The sequence below is a fragment of the Caretta caretta genome, chromosome 13 (assembly GCF_965140235.1).
Source record: "Caretta caretta isolate rCarCar2 chromosome 13, rCarCar1.hap1, whole genome shotgun sequence".
NCBI classification, from domain to species: Eukaryota; Metazoa; Chordata; order Testudines; family Cheloniidae; genus Caretta; species Caretta caretta.
In genome coordinates this window covers 39,781,860-39,797,837 of record NC_134218.1, presented here as the reverse complement: position 1 = coordinate 39,797,837, position 15,978 = coordinate 39,781,860, and the positions used below count along the sequence as shown (strand labels likewise).

The following is a 15,978-nucleotide window of genomic DNA, read 5'->3' as shown; positions in this document are numbered from 1 at the left end:
ACTCTCAGCCAGCCAGTAAAACAGAGGTTTATTAGATGACAGGAACATGGTCTAAAACAGAGCTTGCAGGTGCAGAGAACAGGACCCCTCAGTTGGGTCCATTTTGGGGAGCAGTGAGCCAGACAACCACGTCTGCCCTTCACTACATGTCCCAGCCAGCCCCAAACTGAAACTCCCTCCAGCCCTGCCCTGCTCTGGGCTTTGTCCCTTTCCCGGGCCAGGAGGTCATCTGATTCCTTTGTTCTCCAACCCTTTAGCTCTCAACTTGCAGGGGGGAAGGGCCCAGGCCATCAGTTGCCAGGAAACAGGGTGTCGGCCACTGTCTGTGTCCAGACCCCTGCACATACCTGCCCTCTAGGGCTCTGCAATGATCATACACCCTTACTCCACCACCTAGATACTTAAGAATTGCATAGGGGAAACTGAGGCACCCACACACTATTCAGAGGAAACATTAAGAACAGTTCCACTTCGTCACATCGCTGCCACTTACACACCGGGGGGGGGGTCCCCTTCTCCACCCACCCCAGCCCACGCCACCATACCCACCATCTCCACATTCCCCATGTGCTGGGACTGATGCAACATAAATTACATCCGACAAACAGATCTTTGCGGGAGGGAACATCTGTTTGTCTGAGATGGCCCAGGGCTTCGACTCGTGGGGTCCGAAACGGGGCCCTCCGGCCCAACCTTAACAAAGGGAATAAATTACTATTAATTATTTATTATGATCCAGGATAGTACTATAACTGAACAGCAGTGATTCAGGACTCACAGTTTTATCGCAGGTGCTAGTACGCCCCAAACTGAGGTAATGTATCAGCCCCCCACAATATTTAATGTCGTTGCTTTCACAACGCCTCTGTGAGAGAGGGAAATGCTGCTGCCCCCCTGTTCGAGATGAGGAACTATCGAGAACGAGTCTATAAAATATTTGCTGGCAAAGTTTGAGAATGCGCCAAAGATGACGAGGGGGAGGAGGATGAAGATGATGATGATTGACAGGGGTCTATAAGCGCTAGGCTGTCATTACCAGGACTGCAGCTTCCTTTCTTGCTTTCTCTCTTTTATGCTATAATCCCTCACTCCCGTCTTCCTCTGTTTCTGCTTTGACAGCCCTCTCCGGATCCATGCAGGACCGGGTTCCCATTGTGCAGGACTCCACACAAACACTTGGTACCTGATCCGATGTCGATCCAAGCCACCTAAAAATCCCCTGGGGTTTCAATGGGATTTGGGTCGGAGCGCTACACACATTGATACACATTTACCCTCTTCCCCTGGAATCAGAGGGCAGGAAATGAGATCACCCAGGGAAGCAGTTTGTGTGTCCTATAAGGTGCGGGGCATGCAAATCAGAGTGACAGTTTCCTGTTTAAATCTCTGCCTCTCTCTGCCCAGGCTGCACCCAGAGACACAATCCGCAGCAGCCCCCTGTGTCTGTGCAGTCACCAGCCAGTCCCCTGAGAACTTTCCCCTCCAGCACCCGGGAAAATGAGGCTTTGGCTCTATTTAGGGTTCCTTACAGCAGCTTTGGAAGGTAATTTCAGCCTCTCACACCTTTGGCGTGGCAGGGGAATAGTCTATTAATTGCTCTTAATATTAACGCGAATTATATTGTGTTTCTATTCTCAGGTGTCCGGTCCCAGGTGCAGCTGGTGGAGTCGGGAGGGGATGTGAAAAAGCCCGGAGACTCTCTCCGCCTCTCCTGCAAAGCCTCCGGCTTCACCTTCAGCAGCTATCATATGAGCTGGGTCCGCCAGGCTCCCGGGAAGGGGCTCGAGTGGGTCTCACTCATTTACACTGATGGGAGCCAACAAGTTTACGCAGACTCAGTGAAAGGGAGATTCACCATCTCCAGAGACAACTCCAACAACCTGCTGTATCTGCAGATGACCGGCCTGAAGCCCGAGGACACCGCCCGGTATCACTGTGCGAGAGACACAGTGAGGGGAAGCCGGGCTGAGCTCAGACAAAAACCTGCCCTCGCTGGCTAAGGACAAACTCTCCGCTGGGGGCGCTGCAGTTCTACAGCTGGCAGCGGGGAGAGCCGTGAAATTAATCACTCCTCCCCTGAGCTGCCTCTCTGTGGCTCTCTCACACACACACAAATGCAGACACTGGCTAACCGCACTATTTGCAGAGACCAGCCCGCAACTTTCCCTTGTCCCTAATACGCTCTGTGCCCCACACTCCGCTCCTCCCCAACTTTCCTCACCCCCCTCCACCTCCCAATACCCCAGACTGATAGAACCAACATTAAAGTGTATGAATTAAAACGTGTTATGTAAACCCACCTCTAACAGCCAGGCTGAGGGTTTCCAAGCTGCCCTAGAGATACGCAAAAAGAAAAGGAGGACTTGTGGCACCTTAGAGACTAACCAATTTATTTGAGCATAAGTGAGCTGTAGCTCACGAAAGCTCATGCTCAAATAAATTGGTTAGTCTCTAAGGTGCCACAAGTCCTCCTTTTCTTTTTGCGAATACAGATTAACACGGCTGTTACTCTGAAACCTAGAGATACGGACACCTCATGCCTATTATAACCCCTCGGGAGCTCTAGAAAACACATCTGCCTGATACTCCAGTACCCATTCACTCCAGTGCCACAGACAACTTATCCCTATCCCCATGTCCTCCCACTGCCCTCTTTGCAGGAGCCAATTTACCAGTTTTTAGAGCATTTCCCGTACAGCGGTGCTTTCTCTGGCTCTGTACCCCAGATGCAGCCTCGTAGAACCGATTCATAACAAAATAAAAGTTTAGAGATCCCCTTTTAGAAGTGCACTGGGCTGCCTCAGAGGAATTTCGCAATCCCACTCAGATGTTTAGAGATGAACTATTCGGATTCTCCCCTGCTCTGCACCTTGTGTTCCATTTCTAACCTAGCCTGCAAAGCAGATGAGCTGTGGGCCTGTTCTGATGTTCAGGGCCTCCTACACTTTCAGAACCGGGGCAGATTCACCTCCCATTACTGGAGTGCACGTCAGCTGATATATAGAACAGGGGGAGAAACCCAATTTTTCAGGTGACGAGAGCCACAACATAAATAACCTGCTGATGAAGACTCCACGGGAACAGGGTCACAAACATGTCACAGGCTGAACTTTATTCATCTCCGCCAAGCCCAGGTACACAGAGTGTCAAGGTCACGTTACAAGCCGTTCCCTGGCTTAGAACAAGGGGCCTAGTTAGACCAAAACATTGCTCACCATGTATGTCTGCTACAGAGATGGACGGGGAAATCTTCAAAGTTACACACACAGGCTGGGTGCCGCTCCCTTTCTTAGGGAGCCTGGATACCAAGGTGCCCTTAGTAAATTTTCCTCCGAGAATGTTCCAATTCAATCGTTTAAAATAAAATATGCTTTTGTTTGTTTCCTCGTATTGAAATAGACACTATTTTCCTAGTGGTTTTAAATCTCTCAAATTGTGGGTGCCCAGCTTGGAATCCCTACACGGGGATTTCTCACCAGAAAATGCGCCACTCCCAAACTCGGAGAACCAAGCCCCTTCCAAAGCCTCTCCGACCCGCCGAGTTCAAAATTGAGGCAGTTCAAAGAGCTGTTTTTTGTTTTTGTTTTAAATCATGGCCAAGGAGCACAGCAGGAAAATGCGTGTTACCGTGCTAATGACTCCCAAGTTCTCTGTTAAGAGCAATGTTCTCTGTCTCTGGTCACGTATCAGGCAGTGTATTAAGGACACACACAACGTTTGCCAGACTCCCTGGATGTGTCACTCTCCTCTCTGAGCTCCGATCTCGGGATTTCAAGTCGATTATTAAAAGTGGGATATGCAAATAGGGTTAGTTAGCTCCCTGCTTAAATCCCGCCATTCCCCAGACCCTGCAGCTCCGCCTTTGGGAAGCCAGAGCCTTGTGGGGCCGGGCAGTGAAAGAGTCCGGAGGGGACGTGAAAAACCCGAGACTCTCTCCGCCTCTCCTGCAAAGCCTCCGGCTTCGCCTTCAGCAGCCACTGGATGGACTGGGTCCGCCAGGCTCCTGGGAAGGGGCTGGAGTGGGTCTCCGGAATTAGCGGAGGGGGCAGCACGTATTACCCCGCTTCAGTCCGGGGTCGCTTCACCGTCTCCAGAGACACCTCCAGCAGCCTGCTGTACTTGCAAACGGCTGGCCTGAGACCCGAGGACACCGCCGTGTACTACTGCGCCAGAGACTCACCCCCCTGCGGAAGCTGCGCCAAAAACCTTCCCCTGCAGTGTCTGGAGAAGGACTTGGCTGCTGGGAGGCGCTCAAGCTCTGAACTACTAAACGAAGCTCGGATATAGGGACAGAGCAAAACCAGGGAGTTTGTTCGCTGGCCCAGGAAGGGAACAAGCAGGTAAAACCCAGAAATATTTCAGCTGTGCTGCACAGAAGCTGGTGTGTCCATACTCTCTCTCTCTCTCTCTCTCTCTCTCTCTCTCTCTCACACACACACACACACACACACACACAGCAAGAGAGGTTTGTAAAAGGGAGACTGCAAATACTCATCTCCTTGCCTGTTCAGAGTTCCTTTCCATTTAGCCAGTCAGTGAACGTTAAGGGGGAACTTTTATCTGGTTTCACTGGGATTTTAATAAGACCCTAAATAAAACATACATCACAGAGACTGGTCGACAGCTGTTTCACATTGTGGAAGATCCACTGATTTCAATAACCTTATCCCTATACACAAAAGCTGAGGATTCAAATAGAAAAAGAAAGTCCATTATTTAACACAGGGGCGCTATTTATACCTTAAGATGTAGGCGCAACACCTAGAAAAGTTCCTTTGAAAATGCCAACAATATTTAGGAGGCGGTTCTAGCTACACATTTAGGAATTTATATTGTCCCCGTCAACAATCAGTGAGGAATCAAAAAGGGAAAGTGATTAGCAATTGGTTATTTAAGCAGTTGGCAGCTATTGATTATCCGTAACAGGGCACAAACCTGGGATCTTCAGAAAGCCTAAGGGAACCCCAGTCTGTAATTTGGGACGGTCAGTTAAAGCAGGAGGTACCAAGTCGGGGACAGCGGTGAAGAAGCCCGGAGAGTCCCAGGCGGTGAAATGTGCAGTCAGCGGGTTTAACGGTATGGGCTGTAACACGTTCTGGATCCGGCAGGCTCCTGGGAAGGGGCTGGAGTGGCTGATTTACTATTATTCTCCGTCCGACAGCAGCTACTCTCCGGCAATCCAGGGGCGATCCACAGGCTCAAGGACAGCTCCAATTTCTATTCGCAAATGACCAGCCTGAAAGCCGAGGACACCGCGGGCTATCACTGTGCGAGAGACACAGCAAGGGGAAACCTGCCAGGCTTCATACAAAAACCAGCCCCCTCCTCCGCAAGTCAGTGAATGGCAGTTAGTCTTTAAGGTGCCACTAGACTCCTGGTTGTTTTTGTGGACACTCACTCACTCTCGTAATGGGAAGGGGGCAGCCGTTACACTGAGAACAAAGGGAAGGTCTCACACGGAGTTTTCATGCCGCTATTCACCACGGTGGAAACTGGGACAACAGTGAAAAGTTTTCCCCTCTGCCCTGGAGGTTCTGACCCAGTCTGGTCCACTGGTCACAGAGCCCAGAGCGCCCGACACCCGGTGTGTACTGAGAGAGGCTTTCGCATTAAGCGGGGCTGGGAAGGGGCTGGAGTGCCAGGGCGGCTCGCAGAAATAGTGCAGAGAGTTCTGCAAATGATTTTTCTGAGGATGAAAAGAGAACTGAAAATACCACCAAAACTGAAGATCGCATAGGTCAAGGAGAAGACCCTGCTGACAAAGAGTATGAAGACGAATGCCCCGATCTGGTTGACTTGTCAACATTAAACAGAGAATTTCAGGAAACTACCACGTGCTTCTGCCATAGAGGGGAGGATTCACAGCTTCCCAGGACAGCTTCAATTTCTGTTTACATAGGAACGGCCCGAGAGCCAACAACTCATCCTTGCATTATTGTGCCAGAGACCCCGGTCCTGGGAGCACAATGACTGTCTCCATTGCAACTACCGCGGGGGGGGGGGGGACAGTTAAACATATACATTGTACTTTAACTCCCTACACAATTCCCTCTCCGATGACCTCAGGAATTGGGAAACAGGGCATGGATCACGTGATGATTCCCTGTTCTGTTCATTGCCTCTGGGGCACCTGGCATTGGCCACTGTCGGAAGACAGGATACTGGACTAGATGGACCTTTGGTCTGACCCTGTATGGCCGTTCCTATGTTCTTAAAGAACAGTTGCATTATTTATAAAGAGATTTTAATAGATTCCAAAGCCAGAAGGAAACCTTGTGATCCTCTAGTCTAACCTCCTGCATAACAAAGGCCACAGAAGTGGGTCTATGGGAGATAGGCACCCAAAAGCTCTGTGAAATCAATAGGATTTGGGCTCCTAACTCGCTTAGTTTCCTTTGGGAATACCAGCACGGAAGAAGAGTTAGTCGTTTGAAGCTGGAATTTATCTGATACCCACAGTGAAAATCCACTGTGTAGGAGGAGATTGAACAAAGGGAAGTGACTATGGCTAGAATTCTAAAGGGCACTAGGGGTGTTAGGTGCTCAAATCACGTTGAAATTGGTGGGAAGACAGGGTCCTAAACACCTTTAGGCTTTTTTTAAAAAAAGCTCTGTACTTCCAAAACAATCTTCAAGGAGACCTTTAGCTTTCACACCTCCCTGACCAAGACAGTTCCCTGGTCTCAAGCCAAAACAAAAGAGTTCTCCTTCGGGGTTTGATCCAACGACGTCTAAACCTAAGAAGAGCATCTGTGTTGATCGCAATAAAGTTTGGGTCTAGCCCTAGAGCCATGTCTAGAGATTTGAGTGAAGGCAAGTGGTGATTTCTCTCTTCGGCGAAAGTATATTCCGGACCCCAGCACACTTTGTTGGGCGCTGCACAAACACAGAAAGTCCCCTCTGAGCCTTAGTTACCGTAATTCTGCTGATCAGTGACAGATGTTCGTACCGCTTATAAAGAGGGAAATATGTAAATTACGGTGCCAGTTTCCTGTTAAAATCGGTGTCTCTCTCTGCCCGGCTGCACCTGGGAACAGAGTCCCTAGTCCCCTGTGTCTGTGCGGTTACCAGACATTCGCTCTGAGAACTTTCCCCTCCAGCACCAGCGAAAATGAGATTTTGGCTCCTTTTAATGTTCACTCTGGCGGCTCTGGAAGGTATTCTTTCCATTGAATCGCTGGCAGAGCTAAAATAATATTATATTATTGTTGGTTTTAAACCAATATTTGTCACATGTCCTTATTCCCAGGTGTCCGGACCCAGGTGCAGCTGGTGGAGTCGGGAGGGGATCTGAAGAAGCCCGGAGACTCTCTCCGCTTCTCCTGCAAAGCCTCCGGGTTCCCCTTCAGCAGCTACAACATGGATTGGGTCCGACAGGCTCCCGGGAAGGGGCTGGGGTGGGTGGCTGAAATTAACGAGGCTGGATCGAGCCATTGGTATTCCCCGGCTGTTCAAGGACGATTCACCATCTCCAGGGACAATTCCAACAGCCTGGTGTACCCGCAAATGACCGGCCTGAGAGCCGAGGACACCGCCCGGTATCACTGTGCCAGACGCACAGGGAGAGGAAACCTCGTAGTGCTGATACAAAAACCAGAGCGGAAGAAATCCCATTTCTCCCCTGCGCCACTTGGGGGCAGCAGTGGCGCAAATAGCACAGCCTCCAGCCACCACCGTGAGAAAGAAGAAACGGGGTGAAAAAAACCTAAAACCTTCGCCGTCACTTTTTCACTGCACAGCTCCAGAGGGGGATGCCGCCCCCTGCAGTTCAAAGCAGAGACACTTCTCGGAGCGCTACTTTCTCTCTTCAAGCCAGAAGCCTCGCTGAGACGGATGGGAGACTTCCAGAGAGTGAAGAAAGCAGCATTTGGCCCCCGATCTCCCTCTGAACTTCGCACGGCACATTCCCCTCCGTTCCCTGCACTTTTCAGCGGAGCCGGACATTGTTGGGATCTGGGGCAAAAATTGGGGATTGGTCCTGCTTTCAGCAGGGGGTTGGACTAGATGACCTCCTGAGGACCCTTCCAACCCTGATATTCTATGATTCTATGATTCTATGCTGGGCAGGGGCCTGGAGGGGAATTAACTCCCAGCCCTCGCTCTGCGCCCTGGTGAATTTTCACCAGTCAGAGAGTGTCTCAGCCCAGTGGGACCCTGTGACCCGACCAGAGTCACTGACCCCCCCCCCCCCAGTGGGCGGCCGCTCCACAGCCCCACGGCTCAGGGGGTACGAACAGGCCCTTAATACATGTGTGGGGGGGGAAGTTGTTTTTAAAGGTATTCATGTCTTCCTTATCTAAGGTTTCAGAGTAACAGCCGTGTTAGTCTGTATTTGCAAAAAGAAAAGGAGGACTTGTGGCACCTTAGAGACTAACCAATTTATTTGAGCATGAGCTTTCGTGAGCTACAGCTCACTTCATCGGATGCATACCGTGGAAACTGCAGCAGACTTTATATACACAGAGAGATCATGAAACAATACATCCTCCCATCCCACTGTCCTGCTGGTAATAGCTTATCTAAAGTGACCATCAAGTTGGGCCATTTCCAGCACAAATCCAGGTTTTCTCACCCTCAACCCCCCCCCCCCAACTCACTCTCCTGCTGGTAATAACCCATCCGAAGTGACAACTCTCTACACAATGTGCATGGTAATCAAGTTGGGCCATTTTCTGCACAAATCCAGGTTCTCTCACCCCTCTCCAAAAACACACACACACAAACTCACTATCCTACTGGTAATAGCTCATCCAAAGTGACCACTCTCCCTACAATGTGCATGGTAATCAAGGTGGGAAATGGCCCACCTTGATTATCATGCACATTGTGTAGAGAGTTGTCACTTTGGATGGGCTATTACCAGCAGGAGAGTGAGTTTGGGGGTGGGGTGGAGGGTGAGAAAACCTGGATTTGTGCTGGAAATGGCCCAACTTGATGATCACTTTAGATAAGCTATTACCAGCAGGACAGTGGGGTGGGAGGAGCTATTGTTTCATGATCTCTGTGTGTATATAATGTCTGCTGCAGTTGCCACGGTATGCATCCGATGAAGTGAGCTGTAGCTCACGAAAGCTCATGCTCAAATAAATTGGTTAGTCTCTAAGGTGCCACAAGTACTCCTCTTCTTTTTCCTTATCTAAAAGTGAAATGAGGAACCCAGGGCTAGAGGGAGATTATATGCCTGTTTACTGATTTATACTGAATGGGTGATAGATAGATAGATAGATAGATAGATAGATAGATAGATAGATAGATAGATAGATAGATAGATAGATTAGATCACGCGACTGTTTTCATTTAGTGGGGATATATTTTCAAATTAAATGGTGAAAAAGAAATGCAGTAAGTTTATCCACATTGGACTCTCTCACCCACCTGCCATTAGATTTTTACAACTCTAGACTGTGTCGCACACCTCCTAGATCGCCTTTTATATTGTCCCCGGCCCCTGGCCCATGCAAATGAGCTCTCCGGGGCCCTGTTCATAGCCCCGCCGCTGGCCGCTCACCCCGCACAGAGCCAGCGCTGGGTTTCAGCTTCCCGTCCCGCCTGGGGAACGAGCCGCCAGCCGCAGACATGACCCCCAGCCTGGCCATCGCCTTCCTCCTGCTGCTCCCAGCGGGTAAGGGCGGGATCTGCGCTGCCGCTGGGAGCCCTGTAGCTCATGTTCCCTAATAGCTGCGCTTCCCCGGGAATCGCCGCAATATTTCCCCTTTATTTCCTATTCTCCAGGTGTCTATTCCCAGATCAGCCTGGTGGAGTCCGGTGGGGGAATCAAGAAGCCTGGGGAGACCCTCAGACTGACCTGCACCGTGTCTGGATTCTCTCTCACGAGCTACCATGTCCACTGGGCCCGCCAGCCAGCGGGGAAGGGGCTGGAATGGGTCGGAGCCATGTGGACGAGCGGAGGCACTGCTTACAGCGATGCTCTCAAAAGTCGCCTCACCATCACCAGAGACACCTCCAAAAGCCAAGTGTTCCTGCAGCTGACCGGCCTGCAGACCGCAGACACCTCCGTGTATTACTGTGCCAGAGACACACAGTGAGGGGGAACCGATCCGAGCCCGCACTCAAACTAACCGTGCGGAGAGCCAGCCTGCCTGTGAGAGCCGCAGGGAGCAGCAGCTGCCAGCCCCGCGCTCTCTCCGCTTGGTTGCTTGTTCGCTTCCTCCAGGCTCCCTAGCAAGTTCCCATCACTGGGGATTTAAATCTCACATCACCCAAAGGCAAAGAGAGAATGAGAGAACTCCCAAGGCTGGCAGTGAAATCAGGAGTCACATCTCCTGCTCTACCATTTCATCTGCCGTTCCGCTGAGAATTGAAGGGGGGAATCTCCACTGACACTCTCGCTGCAAGAAGCAGACAGTTCTTCCCGACCACATCTGAGAATAGAAATCAAGAGCCTTTTTATCTCCTGCTGGCTGTAGGCCCAGAGTTGCACAGGTCTCAGACCCAGTCGCTCTGTGGTGTGGATCACAACGTGTGTGTCATGAGCAGAACAGCACACTTATTCAGAGCTACGAGCTAACACGGCATGGTGGCTCTATGCCGGCAAGGCGGGGAGCAGGTTGCATCTCTTCCCCCTCAGCCTGTTCCTTGATAATTTAGTGTGGGTGAAATTCCCACCCTCCCACCCCCCGCCGCCGGGATGGCCCAAAAGAAGGCGCTATGCACCTGCTGAGCTCAACTTTCTCAGCCCTTGTTCTGTCATTTGTACAGGCACCAACTTTCTCTGAAAGTGGAAACTATTTTCATAAGCGTTTTATGTGTATTAAATGTTGGGTGACCAACATAGAATTCCTGCTGGGGTTTCCTCATGAGAAATTACGACACACCCAGATTCTGAAAGCCAATCTCCGTTGAAGGCACCTCACACTCAACAATTAAGGCAGTTAAAACATTTTTTGATTTTTAAGTCATTTTTTAAAAATCTTGGCCCATGGGCACACTAAGCGAATTTATATTTCAACAATAAAGGCCGAAACGTTCTCTGCTAAGAATAAAAACAACGAGGAGTCCGGTGGCACCTTAAAGACTAACATATTTATTTGGCTAAAAACCACACTCCTTCTGCGAAAGCTTATGCCCAAATAAATCTGTTAGTCTTTAAGGTGCCACGGGATTCCCCGTTGTTTTTGTGGATACAGGCTAACATGGCTACCCCTCTGATACTTGTCACTCTGCTAAGGATGTTATCTTAGCAATTTACCATCTCGCTGATCAGTTTAACGGGTAGTGTGTTATGGACAAAGTCACTCAGCCAGAGCCAGATCTCTGGATAAATCACTCTCCTATTTGAGCTCTGAGTTGGGGATTTCAAGTCAAGCAGAGGATGAATTTATCAGCCCTTTACAAAAAGCCGGTGTATGCAAACGCGGTGACTCAGCTCCCTGCGTAAAACCCTGCCATTCCCCAGACCCTGCAACCCGAGCACTGAAAAGCCACAGCCCTGAGCCACAGCAGTCAATCTCCCCAGAACACCCCACACAGGCAGAGACATGAGACTTTGGCTTCTCTCCCTGGCAGAGCTCAGAGGTGATTTACTCCCTAGCAAAGGGGGACAACCCCAGGTGTCTTCTCAAGAAGAATCTTCTGATGCCTGACTTGTCCTTATTTGCAGGTGTCCGGTTACAGGTGCAGCTGGTGGAGTCCGGAGGGGATGTGAAAAAGCCCGGAGACTCTCTCCGCCTCGCCTACGAAGTCTCCAGGTTCATCTTCAGCAGGTCTTGGCAGGGCAGGATCCCTCAGGCTCCCGGACAGGGATTAAAATGGGATTCCTCTATAGACACATATTACCTGATTCAGAGAAAGGGAGATTTATCATCTCCAAAGACAACTACAGAGACTCGCTGCGTTTGCACATCAGCGTCTTGAGCCTCCAGTACAACCGACTGGCATTGCTGTGAGACACTCACTAGTGGAAGCTCAAGCAAAACCCTTCCCTCTGAGTGGATGTTCTCCCTTTGAGGTGCCCAAGCTCTGCAAAATGTAAACAGATGAAAAGGGATGACCCATAGGAATTTAGACACCCTATTTCCTCTCCTTTAATAATGGTCCCCGCTCTCCCAGTCGTCACTCTCACCAGAAAAAATACGATGCCTTAAGTAAAATATTTTATCATTTGAACACAGCGGTATCTTTCTTCCTGTCAGCAGAGTGACAAAAATTCACAGCTCCCTCGCTAACTGTACAGGATTTATTCTTGATTGATTTTGATAGTCCAAACTTTACTTTCTCCCCACGTGGCTGGCACTGTGGATAATCTTGCAATCAATCCCGCATGTGGGGTTTCTGGTGAAGAACCAAACACATTCCTCCCACCAATTAGCGTTCTGGCCCGAGATTTACCAAACACAACCTCATTCACATTTGTAGACAGAACGAGAAAAATCAGAGTGTTAGGGTTCTGTTGAGGGGTGTGGATAAGGTTTGGGATAAGGGTATGATTAGGGCCAAGGTTCGGGTTGGGGCTAACGTTGAAATTAGGTTCAGGGCTAAAGGAAGGGTTCCAAGCATTTATTGCTATCAAATAACCCTTAGGAGATTGTGACGCTGCACCTCCAAGGTGCTGAGTGGGATAAATAGTCTTCCACATGAGAGCTAAATATTTCAAGTCTGTCCAGTCAGGCACTCAGCCTCTTGCACGATTGGACATTTTCTATACCGGCCTCCCTCTTTAAATCCCCTTACCCACATAATTACCCTCATTTAGGCTTCAAGAAGCCCACTCATCATTAATCTACCATTAGAAATCTGGGACTCAAAGCACCGCCAGTCCTAGCACCCCCGCGGAAGCCCCATCAGGCTCACTGCCCTGTCTCCCGCAGGTGCCAGTAGGAGCTGCTTCATCACATGCAGGGGAGAAATAATGAGCAGTTTAAATTCCATAGCTTGTGTTCTGCAGGGAGTCACACTGGGTGGTTACAGCAAAAACAAGGGAGTCCTTGTGGTACCTTAGAGCCTAAGAAATGTATTTGGGCATAAGCTTTCGTGGGCCATAATCCACTTCATCAGATGCATGGAGTGAAAAATAGAGTAAGCAGGTATAAATATACAGCACATGAAAAGATGGGAGTTGTGTGCTGTATATGTACACAGTCTTGAGAGCGCACCTCAGTTTTCAGGCACCTATGCATCTGATATTCAAACAGAGTTTATCCTCCACAACTTCCCTATTCTTTCATCAAATATCGTTCTAGGTCCCTAATCCCAAAGACTTTAACTTTAGTGGGTCTGTTTGCAGTGACTCCAATATTTATTGGTTCAGACCACTGACTCCTGTCCCTGAGCTTTGGCCATTCAAGCCAGCTGTTTATTTCTCCCTGACGCAAAAAATATAATCAGTATCACACCGCACTGTGCTGGAGACTCACACACGAAGGGACTGTCTGAATACAACTTTCTGAAGCCTAGCAGAGGAATGTCAAAATTACTGAAGAAAGGAACAACTCTTATAAGGAGGGTGATATGCAAATAGGGGTTATAGTTTCCTGCTTAAATCTGCCTCTCTTTCTGTCTAGGCTGCACCCGAGAGACAATCCACAGAGCCCTGGGTCAGTGCAGTGACCAGCCGGTGCCCTGAGAACTTTCCCCTCCAAGACCAAGGAAAATGAGACTTTGGCTGCATTTAGTTTTCATTGTAGCGGCCTTGGAAGGTATTTTATCCCCTTCAGAGGACCGGGGACTACAGAGGAATGTTATTATTTTCGCTTTTATATTAATGAGATATATAGCATGTCTTTTATTGAGTTTCACACCTATTGTTTTATAGAGTAAGGAGTTAATGTATGTGGTTCCCTCATTCTTCCTTGTTCATTCTTTCTATTCTCCCATTGCTCCAGGGGTCCGCTCCCAGGTTGTCTTGACCCAGTCGGGTCCGGAAGTGAAGAAGCCCGGAGAATCCATTCAGCTGAAATGCACCGTGAGCGGGTTCAATCCTGATGATTATTGGATGTATTGGATCAGACAGGCGCCCGGGAAGGGGCTGCAGTGGCTGGTCAGCTACTGGAAATCTTCAGTGAGCAACCACTATTCTCCCATCGTCCAGGGGCGAGTCAGAGTCTCCAAGGACAGCTCCAATTTCTACTTGCAAATAAACAGCCTGAAACCGGAGGACTCTGCCGTGTATTACTGTGCCAGAGACACAGTGAGAGGAAGCCAGTCTGAGCTCAGACAAAAACCACCCATTGTGGTCTGTAGGGGAAGTCCCAGCTAGTTTAATGCGGAGAGTCCAGACACTGGGAACTCAGAAAAGGAAACACTTTCTTCAGGTCATGATGGGCTGATTTAGCCTAGATCAGCTCCACAGAAGACAAAGATCCAGGGCTTGGTCCCTGTCTGACTGAAAAAGGTTAGGGAGACCGTTGCCCTCAAATGTTTTATTGAAATATTTATTCCGTGGAGAATAAATTGTGTGAGCAAAAGGCTTTAAAACACCCTCGCACAGACCTCATTTCCCAAAAGAGAGGAAAAGGCAGGATAAGCAAAGCCTCACGGCTGTAGAAAGCCACCGAAAGACACTGTGGAGCGCTGTTCTAGAGCTGTGCAGTGTTGACTTAGAAAAGCTTTAAATACTCCCTATAAGAATTGGCCTCACCTCTGTTGGGCTCATTGATAAACTATTATCTATACAATATGAGAACAGAGCGCAAATTCAGATTCCCGAGCCTTTTGTCCATCCATTCCGAATCTATCTATCTCATGCACACCTCCTTTCCCCACCCCTCCTTCTCTCAACCCATGGCCACAGAGTTCCGATCACAGACTGAGGAGAGTGTCTCTTCTATTTATACGTGTCCATGCAAATTATTAACCAAATGCCCCAGTTAAATTCTGCCCTGCCTCTAACCTTGCAGCTCCCCCTATACAGACACTCTGGCTTGTCTACAGTTTCTCATTTACTCCCCATCCTTGAACATTTTATTTTTCTACACCCAGGAAGCTTGAGGTATTGGTTCAAAGTATTTACATTTTTTGCAATATCCAAGGTAAGATTTTCCTCCCTAAAAGTCGTAGGATGTAACCTGGGTTCGAAGGCCCACAGCTATAATACGGATGGAGTCTGAAAAGAGAGCATATCTTTTCACACTTCTCTATCTCAATAATCATAGAACGTTTAATGTCCATCTGTCCTGCTCTCTAGCCCGATTTTCCTCTCTCACACAACATGAGTCAAAGCCCACTAATGACACTGAGGGGGAAATATTTCCCTTCACTACAGTGGATTTAAAAGCAATCCCTTGAAGTTAAGGGCAAGTTAATTAAGAACATAAGAACGGCCATACTAGGTCAGACCAAAGGCCCATCTAGCCCAGTATCCTGTCTTCTGACAGTGGCCAATCCCAGATGCTTCAGAGGGAATGGACAGATCAGGTAATCATAGAATCATAGGACTAGAAGGGACCTCAAGAGGTCAACAAGTCCAGCCCCTGCATTCATGGCAGGATCAGCACCATCTAGAACATCCCTGACAGTTAGCTATAAAAATCCTTCTTGTGGTGGTATTCTACTTGGCTTACCTGACATGGTGGCAGAGCAGTGGGAACAAATCCTGAGATCTGTGCTCCTGGTTCAAAATGTGAAATTGCAGAACTACTGACTGTAGTCTGTAACCTATCATCTAAACCAGCTTCTGTACCAGATGACTGGAGGGTAGCTAATGTGACACCAATTTTTAAAAAGGGCTCCAGAGGTGATCCCGGCAATTACAGGCCTGTAATCCTGACTTCAGTACTGGGCAAACTGGTTGAAACTATAATAAAGAACAATATTGTCAGACATATAGATGAACATAATTTGTTGAGAAAGAGTCAACATGGTTTTAGTAAAGGGAAATCATGCCTCACCAATCTACTAGAATTCTTTGAGGGGGGTCAACAAGCTGTGGACAAAGGGGATCCTGTGGATATAGTGTACTTTGATTTTCAGAAAGCCTTTTACAAGGTCCCTCACCAAAGGCTCTTAAGCAAAGTAAGCTGC

General features: G+C 48.9%; 1 gene segment (V, D, J or C); it reads left to right on the top strand.

The window, feature by feature from the left end:
* Positions 1 to 9,576: 9,576 nt before the first annotated feature.
* Positions 9,577 to 10,046, top strand: LOC142068705 (Ig heavy chain V region PJ14-like). The segment is given in 2 exon segments: positions 9,577 to 9,622; positions 9,733 to 10,046. Coding segments are annotated over 2 exon segments (360 nt in total).
* Positions 10,047 to 15,978: the final 5,932 nt, after the last annotated feature.